At 37.6% G+C, this 20,110-nt stretch overlaps 1 protein-coding gene across 5 annotated transcripts in view; it reads left to right on the forward strand.

The window, feature by feature from the left end:
* TBC1D19 (TBC1 domain family member 19) overlaps positions 1-20,110 on the forward strand; it is a 110,301-nt gene that overhangs the window by 48,719 nt on the left and 41,472 nt on the right. For all 5 annotated transcript variants that reach the window (XM_045834574.1, XM_045834575.1, XM_045834576.1 and 2 more), the window contains 4 exons: positions 2,102-2,174; positions 12,054-12,092; positions 13,584-13,696; positions 18,060-18,134. In XM_045834574.1, coding sequence (XP_045690530.1) covers positions 2,102-2,174; positions 12,054-12,092; positions 13,584-13,696; positions 18,060-18,134 — 300 coding nt within the window. The remainder of the gene's footprint in view (positions 1-2,101; positions 2,175-12,053; positions 12,093-13,583; positions 13,697-18,059; positions 18,135-20,110) is intronic.

The raw sequence follows: 20,110 nt of genomic DNA on the forward strand, positions 1-20,110 counted from the left end.
ATTCCTTGAAACTGAAATGTATTATCTCTAACATGAAGTTGCTGATGAATTTCTGTTTACCCATTCAGTCATGTAGAGACAGCTGGGTGGAACTGAAGCTCAGTAGTGTGGCTTAATATTATGGAGCCCCTGCTGTGTGTCACTTAGCCCCACGCTAGGTTCTGATGTGTCTGAGACAGTGTCTGTGTCCCGAGAACCTCAGGATAGTGGGGAGATGGACAGTAGCAAGATCATTTTGATGTGATGTGAGTCTATGGGCGTGTAGAGGTTGACAAACGGTAACACGTGCATAGAGAGCTGCCTAAATCAGCCTGGAATATCAAAGAAGGGGTCCTAGAAGGCATGGCATCTTGGGAATTTTGAAGGAAATCTGGGAAGGAAGGCCAGGTCTACTGATATGGAGTAAACAGCAGCCCAGAGCACTGAAGTAGAAAGTGGATATTCAGAGCTTCTTATGCTCCTAACGTGTCTTAGCATAAGTACAATTCTCCACGGTGGTTATAGAACCTAATACTGAAATGTTTGTAGTACTTAAGTCCCTCTCAAGTATGAAGATCAAAGTTATTTTAAAAAATCAAATACATTGTCATTAAATCTAATGATTTCAATGAAGAGAGAGTTTAAAAATAAATGGAAGACAGTGGTTGAAAATGGAAGAACAACATTAAGTGTTTACCTCTTTAATCTAATATTGGTGACATATGATGCAGTGCTTTTTTAAAGTATAGGTAAAAATCGAGTTTAGTTAAAAATTGAAATATAACGAACAAACTGACAGCACGGGGGTAGGGGATCACAGCGGAAAGGCCATCAGGGAGCACATATACAGGACACGTGGGCGAAGCCCAAGGGGTGGGCTCAAGGGTGGGAGGCAGGGACGGGTGGGATGGGGGGCATGGTGGGGTGAAAATGGAGACAACTGTGCTTGAACAACAGTTTAAAAAAAGAAATGGTAGTTATTTAAAATCAATACAAAAATGAAATGTGTGTACGTATTAGGCTTAAAAACTATCTTGTGAGGGACATTAATAAAGTACTAACTTAAATAATAATGGGTAATTGGGAAGGATTAAAACTAATTTTATTTTGTAAAGGAGAAGGAAGTTTGGTTTTAGCAATTAAATAGTAACAAAACACTGAGGCAAATATTAATAGAAATATTTAATTACTTAGGGAAGAAAAATAATACAAATAACATGGGGTTGTTATATATTTTAAAAATAACAGACAAACATTATTACTTTCCCTGGACATTACTGGGTAAGTAGAGGAAGTCTGGAGAATAAATCTAATTTATTCTTATTTTAGCAGAGTACTTGATAGTCTAATTTTACTTAAAAATTAATTTAAGTTGTTTGGGATATTTCAGTGTATAGTTAATTAAGAGCTGAGTGAAGTACAGAACCATAGAAAGCACAGATGCAGAATCACACTGGCAATTTAGACAATGATGTTAGAAGATAAAGTTGACTGTTGCTGCACATAGTGTGTGTGTGTGTGTGTGTGTGTGTGTGTGTGTGTGTGTGTGTGTGTATGTGTGTTCCAGAGATTTGAATGTTAGTAGACCTTTCCTCAAAGGATAAGTCATTTCTTACTTTACTGATTAGCTTATTACCTAAAAAAGAAAAACAATCAAGAACTATATTAAAAACAGTTTTTTAAAAAATATATTGCATCACTCCTATTGGTCATAAGGCATCAAAGTAAAAATTTTTCTCAGGCAGAAGAAAGGAGAGGGAAAAATACTACTAAAGGCTCTACAGTTGGAGAACTATTATATTTAAGTTTCTTTTCCCGTTATACATTAATTTTTCCTAAAAGTGTGTTTCTTTTCTATTCATGTTTGTTTCACATGTAAATAAATGTCTTACATAGTAATACATGTAGTAAAAAATTATGGTTATTCTGCTCCTTAATTTCAAATTAATGTATTACTATTTAAGGGTTCCATAATGTCCTCTTCTTTAGATTTTTGAAGGAAGCAAAAATTCCTCTTATATTGTGATTTTTATTTATGCTGATGTTTAGGTGAAGGTGATTTTTTTTTTTACAGTAGCAAAGTCTGAAATGTACGTTAATTCTATGTATGTTATTTTTTCAGAAAGAATTATTTGTAGAGCTCGGCTTAACTACAGGACAACTAGGTATAGATGATGCTACACAAGTGCCTCCTGGTGAGTACCTCTCCCATGTGGCATGTAAGTACTGATGAATGAGAGTGAGGTTCGGTTTCATCTTGTCATTTCCGAATCTAGTGACCTTTTTATGTCTGAAAACAAAGCATGCTTCTGCCTCTCTTGGGTTACTATTAATTATTGAATGGAGTCCTGTATATTGTAGATCGTGTCTTTATTTGAAGGTCTTACAATAGTTTTGAGAAGTCATTAGACATATGTAAGTTATTTCGTTGGCAAAATCTTCATGGACAGCACTCATATTTCCCTTTACTGGCCATCACTATTTATTTTTATTATTTTTCATATCATCAAATTAAGTAAACACAGCATTCCACATAAAATAAACTTAGGCTTTAAAATTAGTATCTTTTAGACCTTGTTCAGAAAATTTCCCTAACTCTTCTCTTTTTGTGCAAAAGCACAATGTGTTTTTTATAAAAGATGAGATTGATGTTTAGCTATAATAAAAAGGAAGTAAAAACTGACTTAAAACACAGAGGCCTGCAGTGGAGTGGAGATAGTACTGGACGGTGTTGGGCAGCCGTTCGGGCCTCTCGCCTGCCACTGGTCCGCTGCCTGGTGGGCAGGTCGCTTCACGTCTCTGCGCTTGTTTCCTCCTCTATCAGATAAGGACGTTGGCTACTTACTACTAATAATAGCAAATCTAGTAATAAAGTTGTTGAGCATATACTATGTGTTATATGTGTATTATCTCATTTTAATTTCTCAGCAATCTAGAAGGTATGTTTGTTACTGCTGTTAAAACTTTACTAGTTTTTAATGTTTTGGAGAAAGAATATATCATAAGGGAATGGCTCAATGAATTTTTATTAATTGGACACATACAGATTGATAAATTGAAGCCCTTTCTTAACCTCTTTTGATCTTTATTCCCCCATGTCAAAAATAACCACTATTCTGATTCCTCCCAGCATAGATGAGTTTTACCAGTTCTTGTAATTTGTATGAATTAAAACACACAGTGTGTCCTCTTTGATGTTTGACTTGTTTTTGTTCAGTGTTGTGTTTGTGAGATTTAGCAATATTGCTGTGTGTATAAATCTTTTGAGGGTTTTTTTGCATTATAATGTCTATTATATCAACATACCAGACACTTTTATTTATCCATTCTAGCATTGAGTATTTGGGAAGCTTCAATTGTGGGGCTGTTACAAATACGGCTGCCATGAACATTCTAATATGTGTCTTTTGGTAAATATATGTGGAATATACGTACATCTGGGAATACAATTTCTCGGACCTCGGGTTTGCATAAGTGCAGCTTCAGTAGATGACTAACTGCCAAAGAATTTTCAAAGTGGGAGTACCAGCTTCCCCTTCCACTGACGGTGTGCGAGAGCAAGGTGGCTCCGTGCACCTGTGAGTGCCCGGTGCACTCCGTCTTCTGTTCGGTCATGCCAGTGGTGAACAGTGGTAAGCAGTGGCATTGCGTTAGGGCTTTAATTTTCCTGTATGATGTGAGTTAGAAGTAATGCCACCATTTTAAAGTTGGAGAAGTGCGGATATTAAATAACTTGCCCAAAGTCACAAACTTAGTAACTGGTGGAACCAAGATTCAAAACTAAGCAGTCCTCCCTCATGAATGAGAACTGGTGTTTTTATGAAAGGTGCCCAGCAGAGCTCCCCAGCCTGTTCCACAGTGAAAAGTTGGTAGCGCAACGCGAAAGAGGGTCCTCACCAGAACCTGACTGTGCTGGGACCCTGTTCTTGGATGTCCAGCCTCCAGAACTGGGAGGAATAATTTTCTGTTAGTTGTAAGCTATCCAGTTTGTGGTGGTTTTCTTATAGTAGCTTGAACAGGCTAAGACAGCTGGTATCTTACCTTATACTTCTTTTCATGGCCCGTGACAGCCGTATAGAACTAACAAAAGGGAAAAGAATAGTAATATAACCTTGAATGATATTTATGTTTTTCACTTTTGAAATTAATCCTTAAGCATTATTTTAAATTATTCTATACCTTATAATAGTTCTGCTTTAGAAAACCTAATTTTTTCCCTTAATCTAGAGTATACCGTATTTTGCCATGCATAATATGCACTTTTTTGCCCAAATTTTTGAGGGAAAAATAAGGATGCGCAGTATACATGGGTAGTACTAATTCTGTATCTGTATAAATGTTTTTAATTCTTTTATTTATGCTTATATGGCTTTCTAGAGTTAAAAGCGTAACTCTAGAAAGCAATAATGATATGTGTATGCAAAATAATACTCTGGAATATGATAATCGGTTTTGTTTCTAAATATAGATGAATAAATTTAATTAAAAATTTGGGGGGGAAATATGAGTGTGCATTATACGGGGGAGTGCATTATACACAGCAAAATATGGTAGTTCTTGTTTGGTTCCCTCATAGTACCTACAGCAAATGTGTGTGAGGTCCTGATAAGGGCCAGAGATTAGTGAATCCACAGATATGACATAATTTTTGCTTTGAGGGAGCATATAGTATAAGATTCAGATAAGAATCACGTGGCATTGGCTATGATTGCATACAAGGGGCATTTGGCGTAGAGGAGAGAGCACTAAGTCTGCCTGGAGGAAGTTGTAAATCTCTTCAGTTGATGCGGTTATTTTTGCTCTCTTGACTTCTCAAAGCAAGACTGTTAAAAATTGGGGTGAATTCATGTTCATCAATGAGATTGTTTTTAGTGGTATAGTGCCGAGATTTTTGCCTGACTTGAGATTGCTAGGCAACAGTATTACTTGGAAAGAATGGGGTTTGGTAAAATTGGAAATGTAACGCTAAATGTTTCGAAAATGGTGCTAATACTTGTTTTGGCTAGAGACAAGTTTTATATTTAGGATTAAGTATGACTTAAAGGAACTAGATCCTTCCTACTCATCTTTTCAAAAATATATTTTATTTTATTTTTTTATTATGTGTTGGTTTCAGGTGTATAGCTTAGTGGTTAGACATCATATAATTTACATAATGTTCCCCTCACTTCCTAATCATCTTTGAAACCCTGTACCACCTATGTTTTATCAATGCTGTTGTTCAGTTTTTATATTTGAAGTGCATTTCTCACTTTCTAACTTGTCAGCTTTTATATAAGAGTCAGGAGAAGAGTCCTTATCTTTGTAATATAGAATCACTATTTTACAGTGATTTTAAAAATCAGGCATATTTGTTATTCCTGTAAACTCACGAACACGCATTTGTTTTAAACACACACACGCGCGCACACACACACACTTATTATATTGGAAACCATTTATAAGACCCACGCTAAGAGGGAAAGGCTGAGCAGAATCAGCATTCTTTCATGAGAAAGGAGGATGGTCATATTTCTGATATTATTGTCTGAATACACATAGTAATGAATCTTATTAGATGAGAGTTCTGCTAAAGAGACATTCTCTCAGCTTGTTATTTCTGAAAGAAAAATGCATCTTCATCTGGAGCAGCATTTCCTGAAGTGCGTTCCACAAAGCATTCATCGTATACCCTGTGAAACAGAGGATCTTGTTCCCAAAGAAGGCTTAGTAATGGCTGTGCTATGCCTTTTTAAGATATATGGTTATAGTGTGTGTTCCTATCCTAAAGACTATGAGAAGTCCTAAGAAAACTTTTAGCTTGGTCTCTCCTAGTCACATTTTACCAGAGAACCTTTTTTCCTGCGCAAGATCTATTGATATAAATATGTCTGTTGACATAGTGGTTCTCAGAGCATTTTTTGAGAAACATAGATTACAGATTGGAAATTCTGATTCTGACTTGTTTGGGTTTCTTATTCTTGGACTAGAGAATTGTACTAGAAAGCAAAATTATTGTACTTCACATAATCAAATAATTAAATTCAGTAGTCTTTTTTTGTTTTCATTTCACACCACTTCCAGTGATCAAACACTGTTACCACCTGAAAGTATCATCCACTTTTATAAGAAAGAACTGGCTGATAACTTTTGATTCTTTGGTTACTAAGACTCAGCAGTCATAGCTAATTAAAATGAAACTTTTATTGTTCTTTTATATGCAGTCTTTGAAATAAATACGTTCAAATACTTTAGCATTAGACAATGATTGTATGTTCTGAGGAACCCCAAACATTTCACTTGATCATTGTATGATCTGCTCAGATATTTACTTCAGAGCCAAAATAAACTAAAAGAGTAGGGTACTCCGGTTTACATATTCCATTTTGTAAAGCCAGCTTTATGAAAAATGATCTAACAATGAAAATGTTAGCAAATGGAAAATGGAAGTGCAGTGCATTTAATATTTAACTGGGCCGAACCTGGACGTCACAGAACAGACTTTCTAGAAAATCTGAGCCCAGGACAGGTTTCCTTCTCCCTCTCTGCCCAGACCTCACTCAAGAAGCAGCTCCTAAGTGCCTGCGCATGAGCTTTCTGCCCAGTAGAGAGTCAGGTGTCCAGGTGGCCACTGGATTGCCAGGGAGTCCAGGCCCTGTGTGTCAGAGAGTCACACATAAGTTCGTGACCTTTAGTGATCCCATTTATTAGAAAGAGGTTAAGGAGAACATTTTAATGTAAGAACCAAAGAAGGCTTTAAGCAAGAAAATGCAGAAACGGGAAGTAAAACTTGAAGACCAAATAAAAATATGTATTAGATTAGGCCTCCATTACAGTTTTTTTCTTTTTTCTTTTTTCTTAGTTGTTTTACTCTCTTCTGCTTATTTAACTTATTCTCATTTGTGATTATTTAAATTTTAAAATCAAACTTTCTCCCTCCTCCCTTATTATTGAATTTTTAAGGTGAAACTGGTTGACAAAATGATACAGTTTTCAGGGGCACAGTTCTACAACACACCATCTGTTCACTGTGTTGTGTGTTCACCTCCCCAAGTCGAGTCTCTCTCCATCCCCATTTGTCCCCCCTACCCTCCGACACCTCTCTCCATCCCCTTCCCCCCAGCAGTCCTCACACTGTTGTCTGTGCCCATGGTTTTTCCTCTCCTTTTTTCTTTTTTGCTCAATCCTCCACCCCTTACTACCAGAGCTCTCGTATCCACCACCCAGCCCTGCCAACTGTGAGCCCACTCTCCATCTAGGAGTCTGTCATTATTTTGCTGCTTAGTTCAGTTTGTTCATTAGATTCCACATGTGAGTGAAATCATCTGGTACTTGTCTTTCTCTGACTGGCTTATTCCACTTAGCATATTCTTCCCTAGGTCCATCCATGCTATTGCAAAAGGTTAGGATTCCTTTCTTTTTATGGCTGAGTAGTATTCCATTGTATAAACATACAATAGCTTTTTTAACTCTTTTTCTTTTATGGGAAGGAAAGGAATTTATTGTTTGTTGAGCACCAACTTTGAACCAGGGAGCTTAGTATTTCACATACAAATCTTGTTTTTCAGGATAGGTATTATTTTTTATTTTTTTTTAAATAATTATTTTAATGTTCAATTGCAGTTGTCTGCATTTTCCCTCACCACCACCACCCCTCCCCCCACCCCAGCCAAACCCACCTCCCTCCCTTGCTTCCACCCTCCCCCTTGGTTTTGTCCTTGTGTCCTTTATAGTAGTTCCTGAAAACCCTTTCCCCCCATTGTCCTCTCCCACTGCCCCTCTGGTTACTGTCAAATTGTTCTTAATTTCTGTTTTGCTTGCTTTTTTCTTTTGTTGATTATGTTCCAGTTAAAGGTGAGATCATATGGTATTTGTCCCTCACCTCCTGGCTTATTTCACTTAGCATAATACTTTCCAGTTCCATCCATGCTGTCGCAAAGGGTAGGAGCTCCTTCTTTCTTTCTGCTGCATAGTATTCCATTGTGTAAATGTACCATAGTTTTTTGATCCACTCATTTACTGATGGGCACTTAGGTTGCTTCTAGCACTTGGGTATTGTAAATTGTGCTGCTAAGAACATTGGGATACATAGGTTCTTTTGGATTGGTGTTTCAGGGCTCTTAGGATATAATCCCAACAGTGGAATTGATGGTCAAAAGGCAGTTCTGCTCTTAGTTTTTAGAGGAAATTCCATACCGTTTTCCATAGTGGCTATGCCAGTCTGCATTCCCAGCTTTTTTAACTCTTGATATAATAATCCTAAAGGTTAATAAATTGAAAATATGATTAATAAAAACGAATGATATAGCCAGAGAAGTTTTCCTCTTGTAGCACAAAAGGGCTCTGTTGCCGGGCTCAAAAACAAACAGGCAAGCACAGGAAGTACAGGGCAGGGGCACGCAAGGCTGCCGGCAGCAGGAAGGGCCCACCCAGAAGGGGAGCCGTGGGGGACACGGAGACTTGCATGCGCACACGAGCGCACACACTGCCACAGCGGTGGGCACCATTCCGATCCTGGTGGACCATTTCCCTTCTCTGTGGTCCTCTCTGACTTAGTTTCTTCGTCTCTTCCATGGGAATAATAGTGCTCTTTCCAGAGGATTATGAATTTACCATCATCATCATCATCAATGGTGACAACAGTAGCAACACCAGCCCTTGTTTATTGAGTCCTAATGTTCAACGAAGAAAGCATCTTACATAACCACCCTATATTAAAGGGCACCCTCCACGGTGGGCAGAAACTAAGTGCTTATTCCCAGTGTCACAGCTAGCAAGTGGCAAAACTGAGACTTGAATTCCAGCAGCAGGCTCTCTCTAAACCTGGAGCACCTGACCACCACAGACACCGCCACCTGTTAATTCAGATGGTGGCAGTAGGGGTACCACAAGCAGACAGACATCCTTTACCCAGGGAGACAAAAGCCCACACCAACAGGGAGTGAGGCTTCTCCGGGTCTAGGTTCAGGGTTGAGGGTGAGGACTCTGGAAGTGGTTCAGGATGGGCTGTTCTGGTTCTGGGGTGTGGAGCTCATATCCGTGGGAAGGCACAGAGCCCTGGAATCATGGGGGCAGGGGACCCAGCATTCCTGCTGGATTGCAGTTTCAGAACTTGAAACTGAACTTGAACCTGAAGCTCAGTCAGAGAGGCCTTAAGCTTGCACTGGGAAGAGCAGTTCCAAAGCTGAGTTTGGGAGCTGCATTTTGGAGTTCACTGGAGCTGGAAGGTTCTTGAGCCGCATGTTGGGCAAGAGTTTTGGACCTGTGGGCATGTGAAACCAGGGGTGTGGGTGCGGTGGGGGTGCTAAGCCGGACTGAAGGGAGCAGTGAAGTCTCTGGAGCTGTTTGAAATGACAGTTCTAGAACTGGGGGGGGAAGGTAGCACAAAAGAAAATATCAGTGAACTTAAAGTAATTCATCACTACTGCATTTAAGGTGCAGTGAGATGTATGAGATCTAAATTTGAAAAGCTGAAATAACGTACAAAAATTTGAAAATAGCTGATGTGCTAAATGACTATGTTGTTTGGCACATAAAAAACTAATGGCTCATAGAATTATTTATTAGACAGCTTTAGTTTTACTGTTTATAAAGTGTTGCATGCTGGCCCACCCATATCATTTCAGTCAGTTATGAATTTGTTGTTTTTATATCCAGATAACTTGGATTCTATTTTTGCTACATATTCAGGAGTTTATTTGTTATTTGTATGAGCATACCATAAATATTAAATTCTGATATGAATTTAATTGAATGAGTGCCTTTTATTGAAATAGTTTTAAATTTGGCCAGTTAATTTTAAAGCATAGGTTAAATATTCTTCATGTACCTCTTTAATACAAGGGGATTTTTCAGTACTCTTCATTTGAATCAAATGTTGTAAGTAGTGTTTAAGGAGAGTTTTATATCAATATTTTGGTTGATTTTATCACTATACTTTTACAGCCATTAATTACTTGGCTGTTTTCTTCACTAAATCGCCATTTGACTTAGATGAACTTAGGTTTACTTCTATTTTTAACTAAAGTACGTCTGAAATTATGTTCAGAAATTAAACCAATATATTTTTGCAGTTTGCCAATTATGTTAAATAATGTCAGACTATTACCAAAAAAGGTTAACTAGTTGCTGTTGTAGAATCTAACAAACCCAATTAACAGCTCCTCTGTTCTCAGGTGGTGGGGGGAAGGAGGAGAGCAGGCAGTTGAGAGACTGAGCTTCTCTGGGCTGAGGAGAAGAGCTAAAAGTTCTCCCCCTCTCGATTTTATAATTCTTTTTTGTTTGTTTTGACCTAATTTTTAAAATACCTTTTATAGAGATATGATACACATACTGAAAGGGACACAAATCATAAGTAAACAGATCAAAGGATTTTTACAAAGTGAACACACTTGTGTGACCTCCAACCAGATCAAGAATAAAATGTTGTCAGCATCCCAAAAGCTCTTTAGGCACGCTTTCAGACTCTGCCCCCGCCACCCCTGCGCACCATGGGAAACAACTCTCCTGGCTCCTGACGCCACAAGTTAGTTTTGCCTCATTTTGTATTTTATAGACGTGAAATCGTACAGTGTGTACTCTCTTGTATTGTGTGCAGTTACATCATTCATTCTCATTGCTGTATGAATCATATGAATATACCACCTTCATTCATTCTATTCTGGATCATCTGAGTTGTTTCCACTTTTTGGTTATTATCAATAGTGTTGCTGTGAAGAGTTTTGCATATGTCTCTTGACATATATGTGTATATGTATTAGTTTTATACCTGAGTATGAATTGCTAATTTGTTATAGGATATGCCTGTATCCAGTGTTAGTAAGCCAAATAGTCTTCCAAAGTGGTTGTACTGGTTTACACCCCCACTGCCTTTGTATGAGAAGTTCATGTGCTCCATTTCATTTGCATTTTACATTGTCGGTCTTTTTCATGTTAGCCGTTGTAGCAGCTGTGTATTTCACACAATTTTAATCGCACATCTCTGTGACTAGTATAGTCAAGCACCTTTTCACGTTTACTGGTCTTTTGGATATCCTCTTTGGTAAAAAAAACCTGTTTGAATCTTTTGCCTATTTGTGTCCATTGTTTTTTTCTTACTGACTTACCAGGAGTTCTTTATGTATTTCGGATACAAGTCCTTTGCTGCATATATGTATTGGAAAGATGTTTCCCACGGTGTGACTTACCTTTTCACTTTCAATGGTTTCTTTTGATGAATAAAAGTTTTAAAATTTTCATTTGGTCTAGTTTATGAGTCTTTTTTTATTGATTTGGTATTTTAGAAAAAAATCTTTGCTTTTTTCATATAATCTTTTTAAATGGCATTGTATAGTGGTACTTTAACCAATGTAATATTAAGGCTTTTAAAATTAGATTTGCTTTATTGGTAGATTAGAGTAGAAGTGGGACTTTGCAAATGAAGCTGTCAACGTGGTGTTTGAATTGGGATGTAACTGACATGCAATGTTGTGTTAGTTTCAGGTGCACAGCATGCTGACCCGGTGTTAGGGTACACTGCGGCCTGACCACCGTACCCTTCACCGCACATTCCTACAGTCTTCTTCCTTGAGATAAGAGCTTTCAAGATTTACTCTCTTAGCAGCTTTCAAACGTGCAATACAGTGTTAACTACAGTCACCATGCTTTACATGACATGCCCGGGATTTATTTATTTTATAACTGGAAATTTTTACCCTTCGACTCCCTTCACCCATTTTGCACCCCCCACCTCTACCCTGACATCTACTAGTCATCCAAAGTTTTGCCTTTTTTTTTTTTTTAGGAAAAAAAAGATGAATGGGCAGAAAGATTTGTGTTTTGAGAAGATACTCTTTTATTTTAACAAAGGAAAATTAGTTTGTCAGCTATTTTCTTCTGACTAAATGTACTTAACTTTTTAAATTTGTATAAACTTTAAACAACTTAGAAAAAGGATTTTATGTATATAAATACAAATATTGTAGTTTTGTATAGAGCCATTCAGCATAAAATGTAATTAAAATGTATCAATATCAGAAAAATTATACCCATTAATATTCTAAATGTGGCTGTTCATATTTATGTTTAATAATTTTCTTTTCTTTGATCATTTCTAGAACTTTTTGAAAATGAGCATGTACGTATTGGGAACAAAGGTAAGCTTTTGATTATATTTATCATAATTTCTGAAAATGAGGCAGCCCTAAGTAAATGTCTGTGTTGTATGCCCCCAGCTGAAATGTAATCTTTGAAAACCTCAAACCTAAGAAGGGAGTAATATTTAACTACATAAATACTTCAATGGGAATCTTTCAGAAGAGGGGAAATGCATCATCTTGGCTCATCAGTGAATGTTAGATAAAGAGGCACGCAGATGGTTCACTAAAAGGAAATAAATGCAGACACACATTCTTCAAGGACGTTAGCTTAATCCATGCAGCAGTAGAATTTAATTTTAAAATCAGAGAGGCTGGTTCTCTCTCTGATGCGCCCACACACTTCTCATTAGTGTTAATGGAAATATGCTCCGGCCTGAGGAGAAAATGTAACCGTCGCGCTGTTCGTAATGGAAGATTTAATAACTGAAGCGGCTCCTAGTGTTCTGGGAGGTAATTATTCCCCATCTTCTGGAGACCTTTTCTTTGTTTTTGTAAATGCTGTTTCATCTTTGGAATGGGAAGTACAAATAAGTCTGTGTCAGAATGAACCTTCTGTGGAAATTATATTGTCATATTCTAAACTCCCTGATACAATTTTTCAGTCATGTGTAGTTTAAAAACTTCATTTGTATGATTTGGTATCTTTGTTAAACACAATTGTAAATTAAAATGTTTTCTTTTTAAAATGTCATATCTCTTTGTTTGGTTTGGTTTTATCATTTTCACTTAGTATAAGATTTTTCCCTTTCCTTTTAAGAAGAAAATATGAGAAAACAGTCCGGTTAGACAAATGTCAGCAGTTGTCTTGTATGTCTATTTTTGTTTGTTTGTTTGTTTTTGGAAGAAGGCGCTTTATTTCCAGACTTAACTGGTATTTTCATCAAAGAAAACAAAAGCAAAAATGAGAGCCAAAGTATAATATATTGATTTTGTGAACTTGACTGCTTATGAATAAGTTTTGGCCTTCTTAAAATGTTAGCCGATCTTTTTTGTTTTCTTTTAAAAATCCCTGTTTTCTGTTTTTGGCAGATAACTAAAAAGTCACCTTAGAGATTACATCTTTTATAATTCTTAGCCAAATAAACATTTCAAACACCACAGTAATTCCAACGTTCTACAACATTCATGACTTACTAGAACACGCACAAGAAAGTTAGGGTTTCTGTAGATATGACTTCACTTGATCATGGAATCCAGACATTATTACGTACGTGCAGCCCCGGTTTCAGGTGCACGCACCTGCAGTTGAAGCGGAGCTGTGTCCAGGTCAGCAGCCCCCACTGTCACCAGGCCGCACCTCACAGGGCAGGCCTGTAAGTAGGACCCCTCAGAATGCAGAGCGTGAAAGGAGGCTGTCATGGCAGAGGAAAATACGTTAGATAAAAGGACAGAATGTTAGCTTCCCCAAGGCTTTTTATTAATGAAAGACTCCAGTGTTACTTCTTAAATTGTGATGTTTCTAATGAGATGTTCATGTACTGTTGCCAGTTCTTGCAGAACAAGACAGTGCGGCCGCTCAGCAGTACGTCCGGCAAGGCAGCCCCACGGCCTTGAGAGCGGAGCTGTGGGCCCTCATTTTGAACATCTCCAGTCAGCCCGAGGTGAGAAGAAAACAGGGTTAGCCAGAGTTGACCTGTTGGTATTTATTTTTCAAAGACGAATTATTTAAAATGGAAATACTTTGGGGTTTTAGTCTAATATTTACCCTCTTTTTTGTTTTTGAAATCACTACAGTTTTATCCCTGGCTGGCATAGCTCAGTGGATTGAGCGCAGGCTGGGAACCAAAGTGTCCCAGGTTTGATTCCCAGCCAGGGTACATTCCGGGGTTGCAGGCCATAACCCCCAGCAACCGCACATTGATGTTTCTCTCTCTCTCTCTATCTCCCTCCCTTCCCTCTCTAAAAATAAATAAATAAAATATTAAAAAAAATAAAGTAGCCTTCAGTTTAAAAAAAAAAATCACTACAGTTTTGAGTCGAAAACAAGATTAACATAATTCAATCACCGTACTTAACATGAAAGTTTTTGTTATGAATAGCTAGTGTGAACTTCTATACAACAACAAAACAATAAGTAAAATTTTAAGAAATAGAGTCTGCCGATTTAGATCATGAAGGCGTGTGGTAGCAATGGGATGTTAGAATTGGGAGAAATAAAGGCAGGTGGCTCAGTGTAAGCAAATGAGTACTGTGTCACTGCACTGGCTTTTCATCTGTAATCCTCACCTGCAGACGTGTGCATTGATTTGAGAGAGGGAGAGACATCAGTGTGAGGAGGGAACGCGGATCTGGTTGCCTCCCGTACGCGCCCCCACCAGGGATCAAACCCACAAACTTTTGGGGTATGGGACAATGCTCCAACCAACTGAGCAACCTGACCAGGGCTGCAGTTACTTTTGAAATGTGTACTATTTTTTCGGGTCTAAAAGTTGACAGACTATGTGGGAATATTATTTAAGTATAAGAACATTTTATTTTAGGAAAGATAATGAATATGAAGAGAAATCACCAACAAACAGGTAATAGATTTGATAAAGAAAAATTACAGAAGACATTGTTTTCAAATTTTTTTAGTGGGGACTTTTTTTCTTGTAAGTCATCCATTTAAATATTTTAATAAATGCAAAGTAATAGTTCCCTAGCCTAGTGGTTAAAAGCGGGGGTGTTAGAATTATATAGTCCTGGTTTCAACTCCTAGCTCTCCCGCTTACTTGAAATATGTCACTGAGTGAGTTACTTAAATTTTTTCAAACCTCAATTTACCCATACTTAAATCTAAGTAATACTATTTATACCCCAGAGTGGTTGGGAAAATTAAATGAAATAATGCTTTGAGTCTTTTAACACACTGCCTCACATCAGTGGTCACGTTAATGGTAGTAATAATAATAATTACATATTACATGTAATTATGTTACAAATTAATTATAATCTATAATCAGTTTTTAAGAAGTCAAATATTATCATTATAAAAACTACACTTCTAACCTTTATAAGTTGTGCATGCATGCGCATGTGTGTTTTAAATCTACTTCTGTGAACAACACTGCCAAAAATAACCTGCTGCTTTTTTAAAAGAATAAAGCTTGTGATTCATTTCATAGTTGTTTTAGACCAAATGATATATTGTCAGTTTTGTGTGGTGATGCTTAGAAGTAACAGTTCACAAAATAGGTTTGAGTGTGTGTTGGGCAGTTTTTGTAAATGTATCAGCTCTTGTAGAAGTGGTTGTAGCTCTCATCCTGATCTCCTTGGGTAGATGACCTGCCCCTTCCTAGATCAGGGGCGAGGTTGCAGCGGAACTAACTACTGCCATTTCAAAACAACTTTCCAGAAATGTCACCTTAGAGTAAAAGTAATAATCCTAGGTAAAGATTGTTTATATAATGATATAAGCACTTTTTTACGCTTGCATCCTGGGAGTTAATAGTCCTCTTAATTTACTTAATGCAGAATGACAAGTCTGAAAATAGAAATTCATATTTTCAGAAAAGTGATAGTGATTTTGTTGAATAAAACAATTTCCATCACTTACACTTATTTTCAGCTGTAATAGTGTGACCTTAGTGAACTATATAGCAGTTCCAAAATAATTGTAGGTGGTATTAGGTGACGGGGAGAATACTTCTTATCAAGAATACTAAATGAGAATTTTTTGTTCACTTACTTTTAAATCACTTAAAATGAGCTACACATACAAGTGCAGTCATAGTTGAGGTGTCAAAGAGATAAATGGAATATTTTATACCCATAAAACTATTTTTTTAAATTTTACCTCAATGAAAAGACATTAGATCCTAATGCTTTAAGTTCCTAGTAGTTAATTTATCTAGTACTTTCACTAAAACATTATCTAACTTTGATTTTTTTCTCCTATGTATGTGTCAATATATGTACATTTAGTAATTATTCTTCATATTTTAAAATATTTTGCTTAATTTAAGCTTGGTAATTCAAAAGAAGACAGAAGAATTTTTATACTTTTCTAGGGTACTTGCTTAGTGATGAAATAGCCAAGACTAGTGTTAACATTTAAGATTTTCTTTAGTGATTCCTTTATGAGATTCTTCATTTTACCTGGGTCCACAACAATACCTGGCCTTGATTTTCCCAGTTACCTCACCTGATCTTCAGAGTGCGTGTTTTTGACCTTCCTTCTTCTCAGCCATACCAAAAGACCTCACCTCCTCCTACTAAGAGAAAACAGAAGTCATCATAAGAAACTAATTCAAATTCCTCCTGCCAGACCTGTAAACTAATTACATCAATACTTGTTCTTGCCTCCTCTACTTTTACAGCTAAACTTTCAAAAGAAAAGTCTATGGTGGATGCTCTTACGTCCTTAATCCCATTAATTACTCACTGTATCATAGTCTGGCAAACGCCCCCTCTGACTGCAACAACCCGAGCCAAGGCAGCTATGCAACAGATACTCATCTTTTCCCCAGACGACCCCGTACAACAACTCTTGCTTGTCTGAGGAACTGTCTTCAGGAAGAATCACACAGATTGGTGTGTGCTAGTGGAGCCAAGCAGTTTCTGGATATGGGAGAAAATCAGGGCTAAAGTACCTGAGACATGAATGGAAGGATTTGGAGGAACAGAGGGGTCAGCTAAAGCAATGAGATGATATTTCCATCTCTCTTTAACACAGCTGCTACCCACTGCATTCATTTTCTTTAACCTTTATTTTGAGGGCCCTAACCTGATGCTTGACTGGACTACATTCTCAAGTCCCTCCTCTCCTTCCTTCCCTTCCTCCTTCCACTTTTTTCATTTCTTCCCTTTTTCTCTCTGTCTTCCCTCTCTTCTTTCTATTTCTTATTCTCAATTAAACAGCTGAATTTTATCACTGTAGAAAATTAATCAGATTTTATAGGATTATGGGACCATATTCTAATATAAAAAAACTGATATCTTTCATATGCTATATGACTACTTTTACTACCAGGGATGATTAAGTATGTTTAAGCTTTTTATTTTATAATAATTTGTGGATAAAACAACTATGGGATATATCTACAATGGAATACCACTCAGCTATAAAAAAGGAGAAAATTTTACCCTTTGCAACAGCATGGAGGGACCTGGAGAACATTATGCTAAGTGAAATAAGCCAGTCAGAGAAAGAAGCACCATATGATTTCACTTATATGTGGAATCTAATGAACGAACTTAACAAACAAAATAGAGACAGACTCACAGATAGAGAGCAGGCTGACAGCTGTGAGGGCAGTGTTTAGGGGGAGGGATCTAGGGAAAAGGGAGAAGGACTCATGGGCACGGACGACAGGGTGGTGATTGCAGGGGGAAGATGGATATAAGGGGGATAGATGTAATAGAAAAAATTAAATAAAATGCTCGAGTCTTTAAAAATGTCAAAATAAAGTTAGCTGTGTATTTGTTTCTTGATTAAAAGTCATGTTTAAAGAAAAAAAAAGAAAGGCAGTAGAATAGTCCTTCTGTCTTTGGCTTGGGTTCTAGGGCCTGGTTTCCTGGAATCAGACCTGACTACCTTGTGGCCTGGAACAGCAACTTACTTTTTTCTCTGAGACTCAGTTTCTCAAATGTAAATGGGAATAATAACCACTGAACCATTGTATGTTGTTGGTATGGAATTAAATGAGTTAACCCATGTATATCAGGTAAAACAGTTCCTGGTACCTAGTTATTACTTAATAATTATTGTATTTGCTATGAAAGTTAAATTATAGTTAATCAAATTAACAAACATTGATTGAATACCCATCAGGAGCCAGATCTTATCCTGAGTAACAGGATTAGGTATAATTTATTGAGCATCTAGTGTTGGCCAAACAGAAAATGTAGTTTTGAATATAACGAAGCCCCTATCCTCTTAGTGTTTATAATACTGTTAATGATTCTTATTCAGTAAAGTTGGAGCTGACTTTGACTTTATAAATGTGATTGACCTTTAATTTTTTGTTTTACTTTTTACTCCAGGATATCTTATACTATGAGCAGCTTAAGACCAATGTGATACAACATGACCTTTTGGTGGACAGTCTAATTTATAAAGTAAGTAAACGTTTTCATAGTTCTTTCATCTCAACATTCTTATCATTAAAGTATTTTTGAGCGTGTTTAACATGCAGAGCCTGCACTGTGTATGATGATACATATCAACCTTGAAAAATAAGTGTAAGTGATCATTATACTTACCCAGGTAAGGCTGACCTTCAGATTTCACAGGCTCCATCCAGGGCTGTCTCCTTTCCCTTTGAAGCTGTCCTCGTGACTCTTTCCGGGTCCTCCCAGTTTTTGATCAAGAGAATGAGAAGCATTTCTTATCCTTATGAATTCAAGTTTACCCCACAAACTAACAAAGCAGCTGAAAGAAATATCAGACTATAATATTTTTTCTTATTTATCTCATTCTTTAGGATCTACTTGTTTGTTCTCTGGTATTAAAGTCATTTTTGTTTTTAGTTCAATTTCTAGACACATTGGTTAAACACGCCTTGAGTGTCATGACAGGGATACATTGAGTTTTTGACTTTAGGTATCTGATATGAAGTTAAGATGTAGATGCCGTAAGCATGATATAGGAAATCAGTGATTCAGGATTAATAATTAAGCTATTTAAAATGCTTGGATTTTAAATTTAGAACTTGTATGATAGAGGAGAAGGGTATGGTATTGCAAGTCTCAGAAACGGGGAAGGGAAGATCATGCGTTGAGGACCTGAAGACGTGTCTGGGAGACATGACGACTACTGGCGTGTGACGGCCGCTCGCTGTGCACCATGCAGTGTGCCAGCGCTACACAGGGTGCCATTTGACCCTGACAGCTGCCTTAAGAGTAGCCGATACCAGCATTTAGGCTATAAATGATAAATGTATTTTTCCTGGGGGAAAAGCTTGCATTCTACAAAATCATGCGTTAGGTATAATAGAGCATATAGGAAGAATAGGGTGGGGGTAGCTTTTGAAATTTGTAGTCAGCACTAACGAAGACAATAATTGGTAGCTTGGAGGATGAATTGGTTAGCTCAGGCAGGCTGTTCCTGCAGAAGCGGTTAAAATGTACAAAAACACTAAAGTAGACAGAAGTGCTAAAATAATGCAGGTGGAGGTGGTCGGCTGAGCTCCTGGGGCTGCTGCTAAGGCGGGCAGGGGAGGAGACGTGCAAGGCTGGGGCGCGCCTTTCTAGAGGGGGCACCCCGTGCCGTCATTCATTCTGAATTTTCTTAAATGCAGTTAGGGGAAGTGTGCTCGTGCAGCAGCTGAGCTGAAGGCTCTTTCTGTTCTTATAATTCCTGCTGTTTTGGCTCTCCTTTTTAAAGAAAAATTGCATATGAACTGATACAATCCCACCTGATACTGACATCATTCCCTTACTCACTGGCCTCATGTTGACATGTGTTGTGACAACAGAGGAAGTACTGTTACTTTTAGCATTTTACACAAGAGGGAACTGAGGTAAAGAAGGATTAAAGAAATTTGTTTAAATTTACATATTAAGCAGCAAAGTCAAGATTCGAATCCAGACAGTGTGACTTCTCAACCACACTTTCAACAACTATGCTGTACAGAAAGCAAAGAGTAAGAGAGTTAAGGGGATACAGTCTTTTTTTGTTGTTTTAAAAACTTGTAAATTTAGTTTTTAGAGTAAGGGGAAGGGTAGAAGAAAGAGAGGGAGAGAAACGTCAATTGGCTGCCTCTCGCACACCCCCAGATAGGGGGCTGGCACACAACCCAGGCCTGTGCCCTGACTGGGAGTTGAACCGAGGACCTTTCGGTTTGTAGGACAGCACTCAACCCACTGAGCCACACCAGTCAGTGCAAGAAGAGCGTACGGGCTTTTGGTGAAAAGTTTTGACTCTCACAGGGTTTTACGTAGATTTGGATCATCAGTATAACTATTAGCTTCACGGCTGTGGTTGTGCTCAGGCCGTTATGTGAGCCACAGCGTGAGAGAGCTTTTGGCTCAAAGACCTGCAGCTCCTTTCCTATTCAGATGAGGGAAGACTCACAAGAGGAACTCAGAAAACC

The sequence above is a fragment of the Phyllostomus hastatus genome, unplaced genomic scaffold, assembly GCF_019186645.2.
Source record: "Phyllostomus hastatus isolate PE091 unplaced genomic scaffold, TTU_PhHast_1.1 phas_contig_196, whole genome shotgun sequence".
NCBI classification, from domain to species: domain Eukaryota; kingdom Metazoa; phylum Chordata; class Mammalia; order Chiroptera; family Phyllostomidae; genus Phyllostomus; species Phyllostomus hastatus.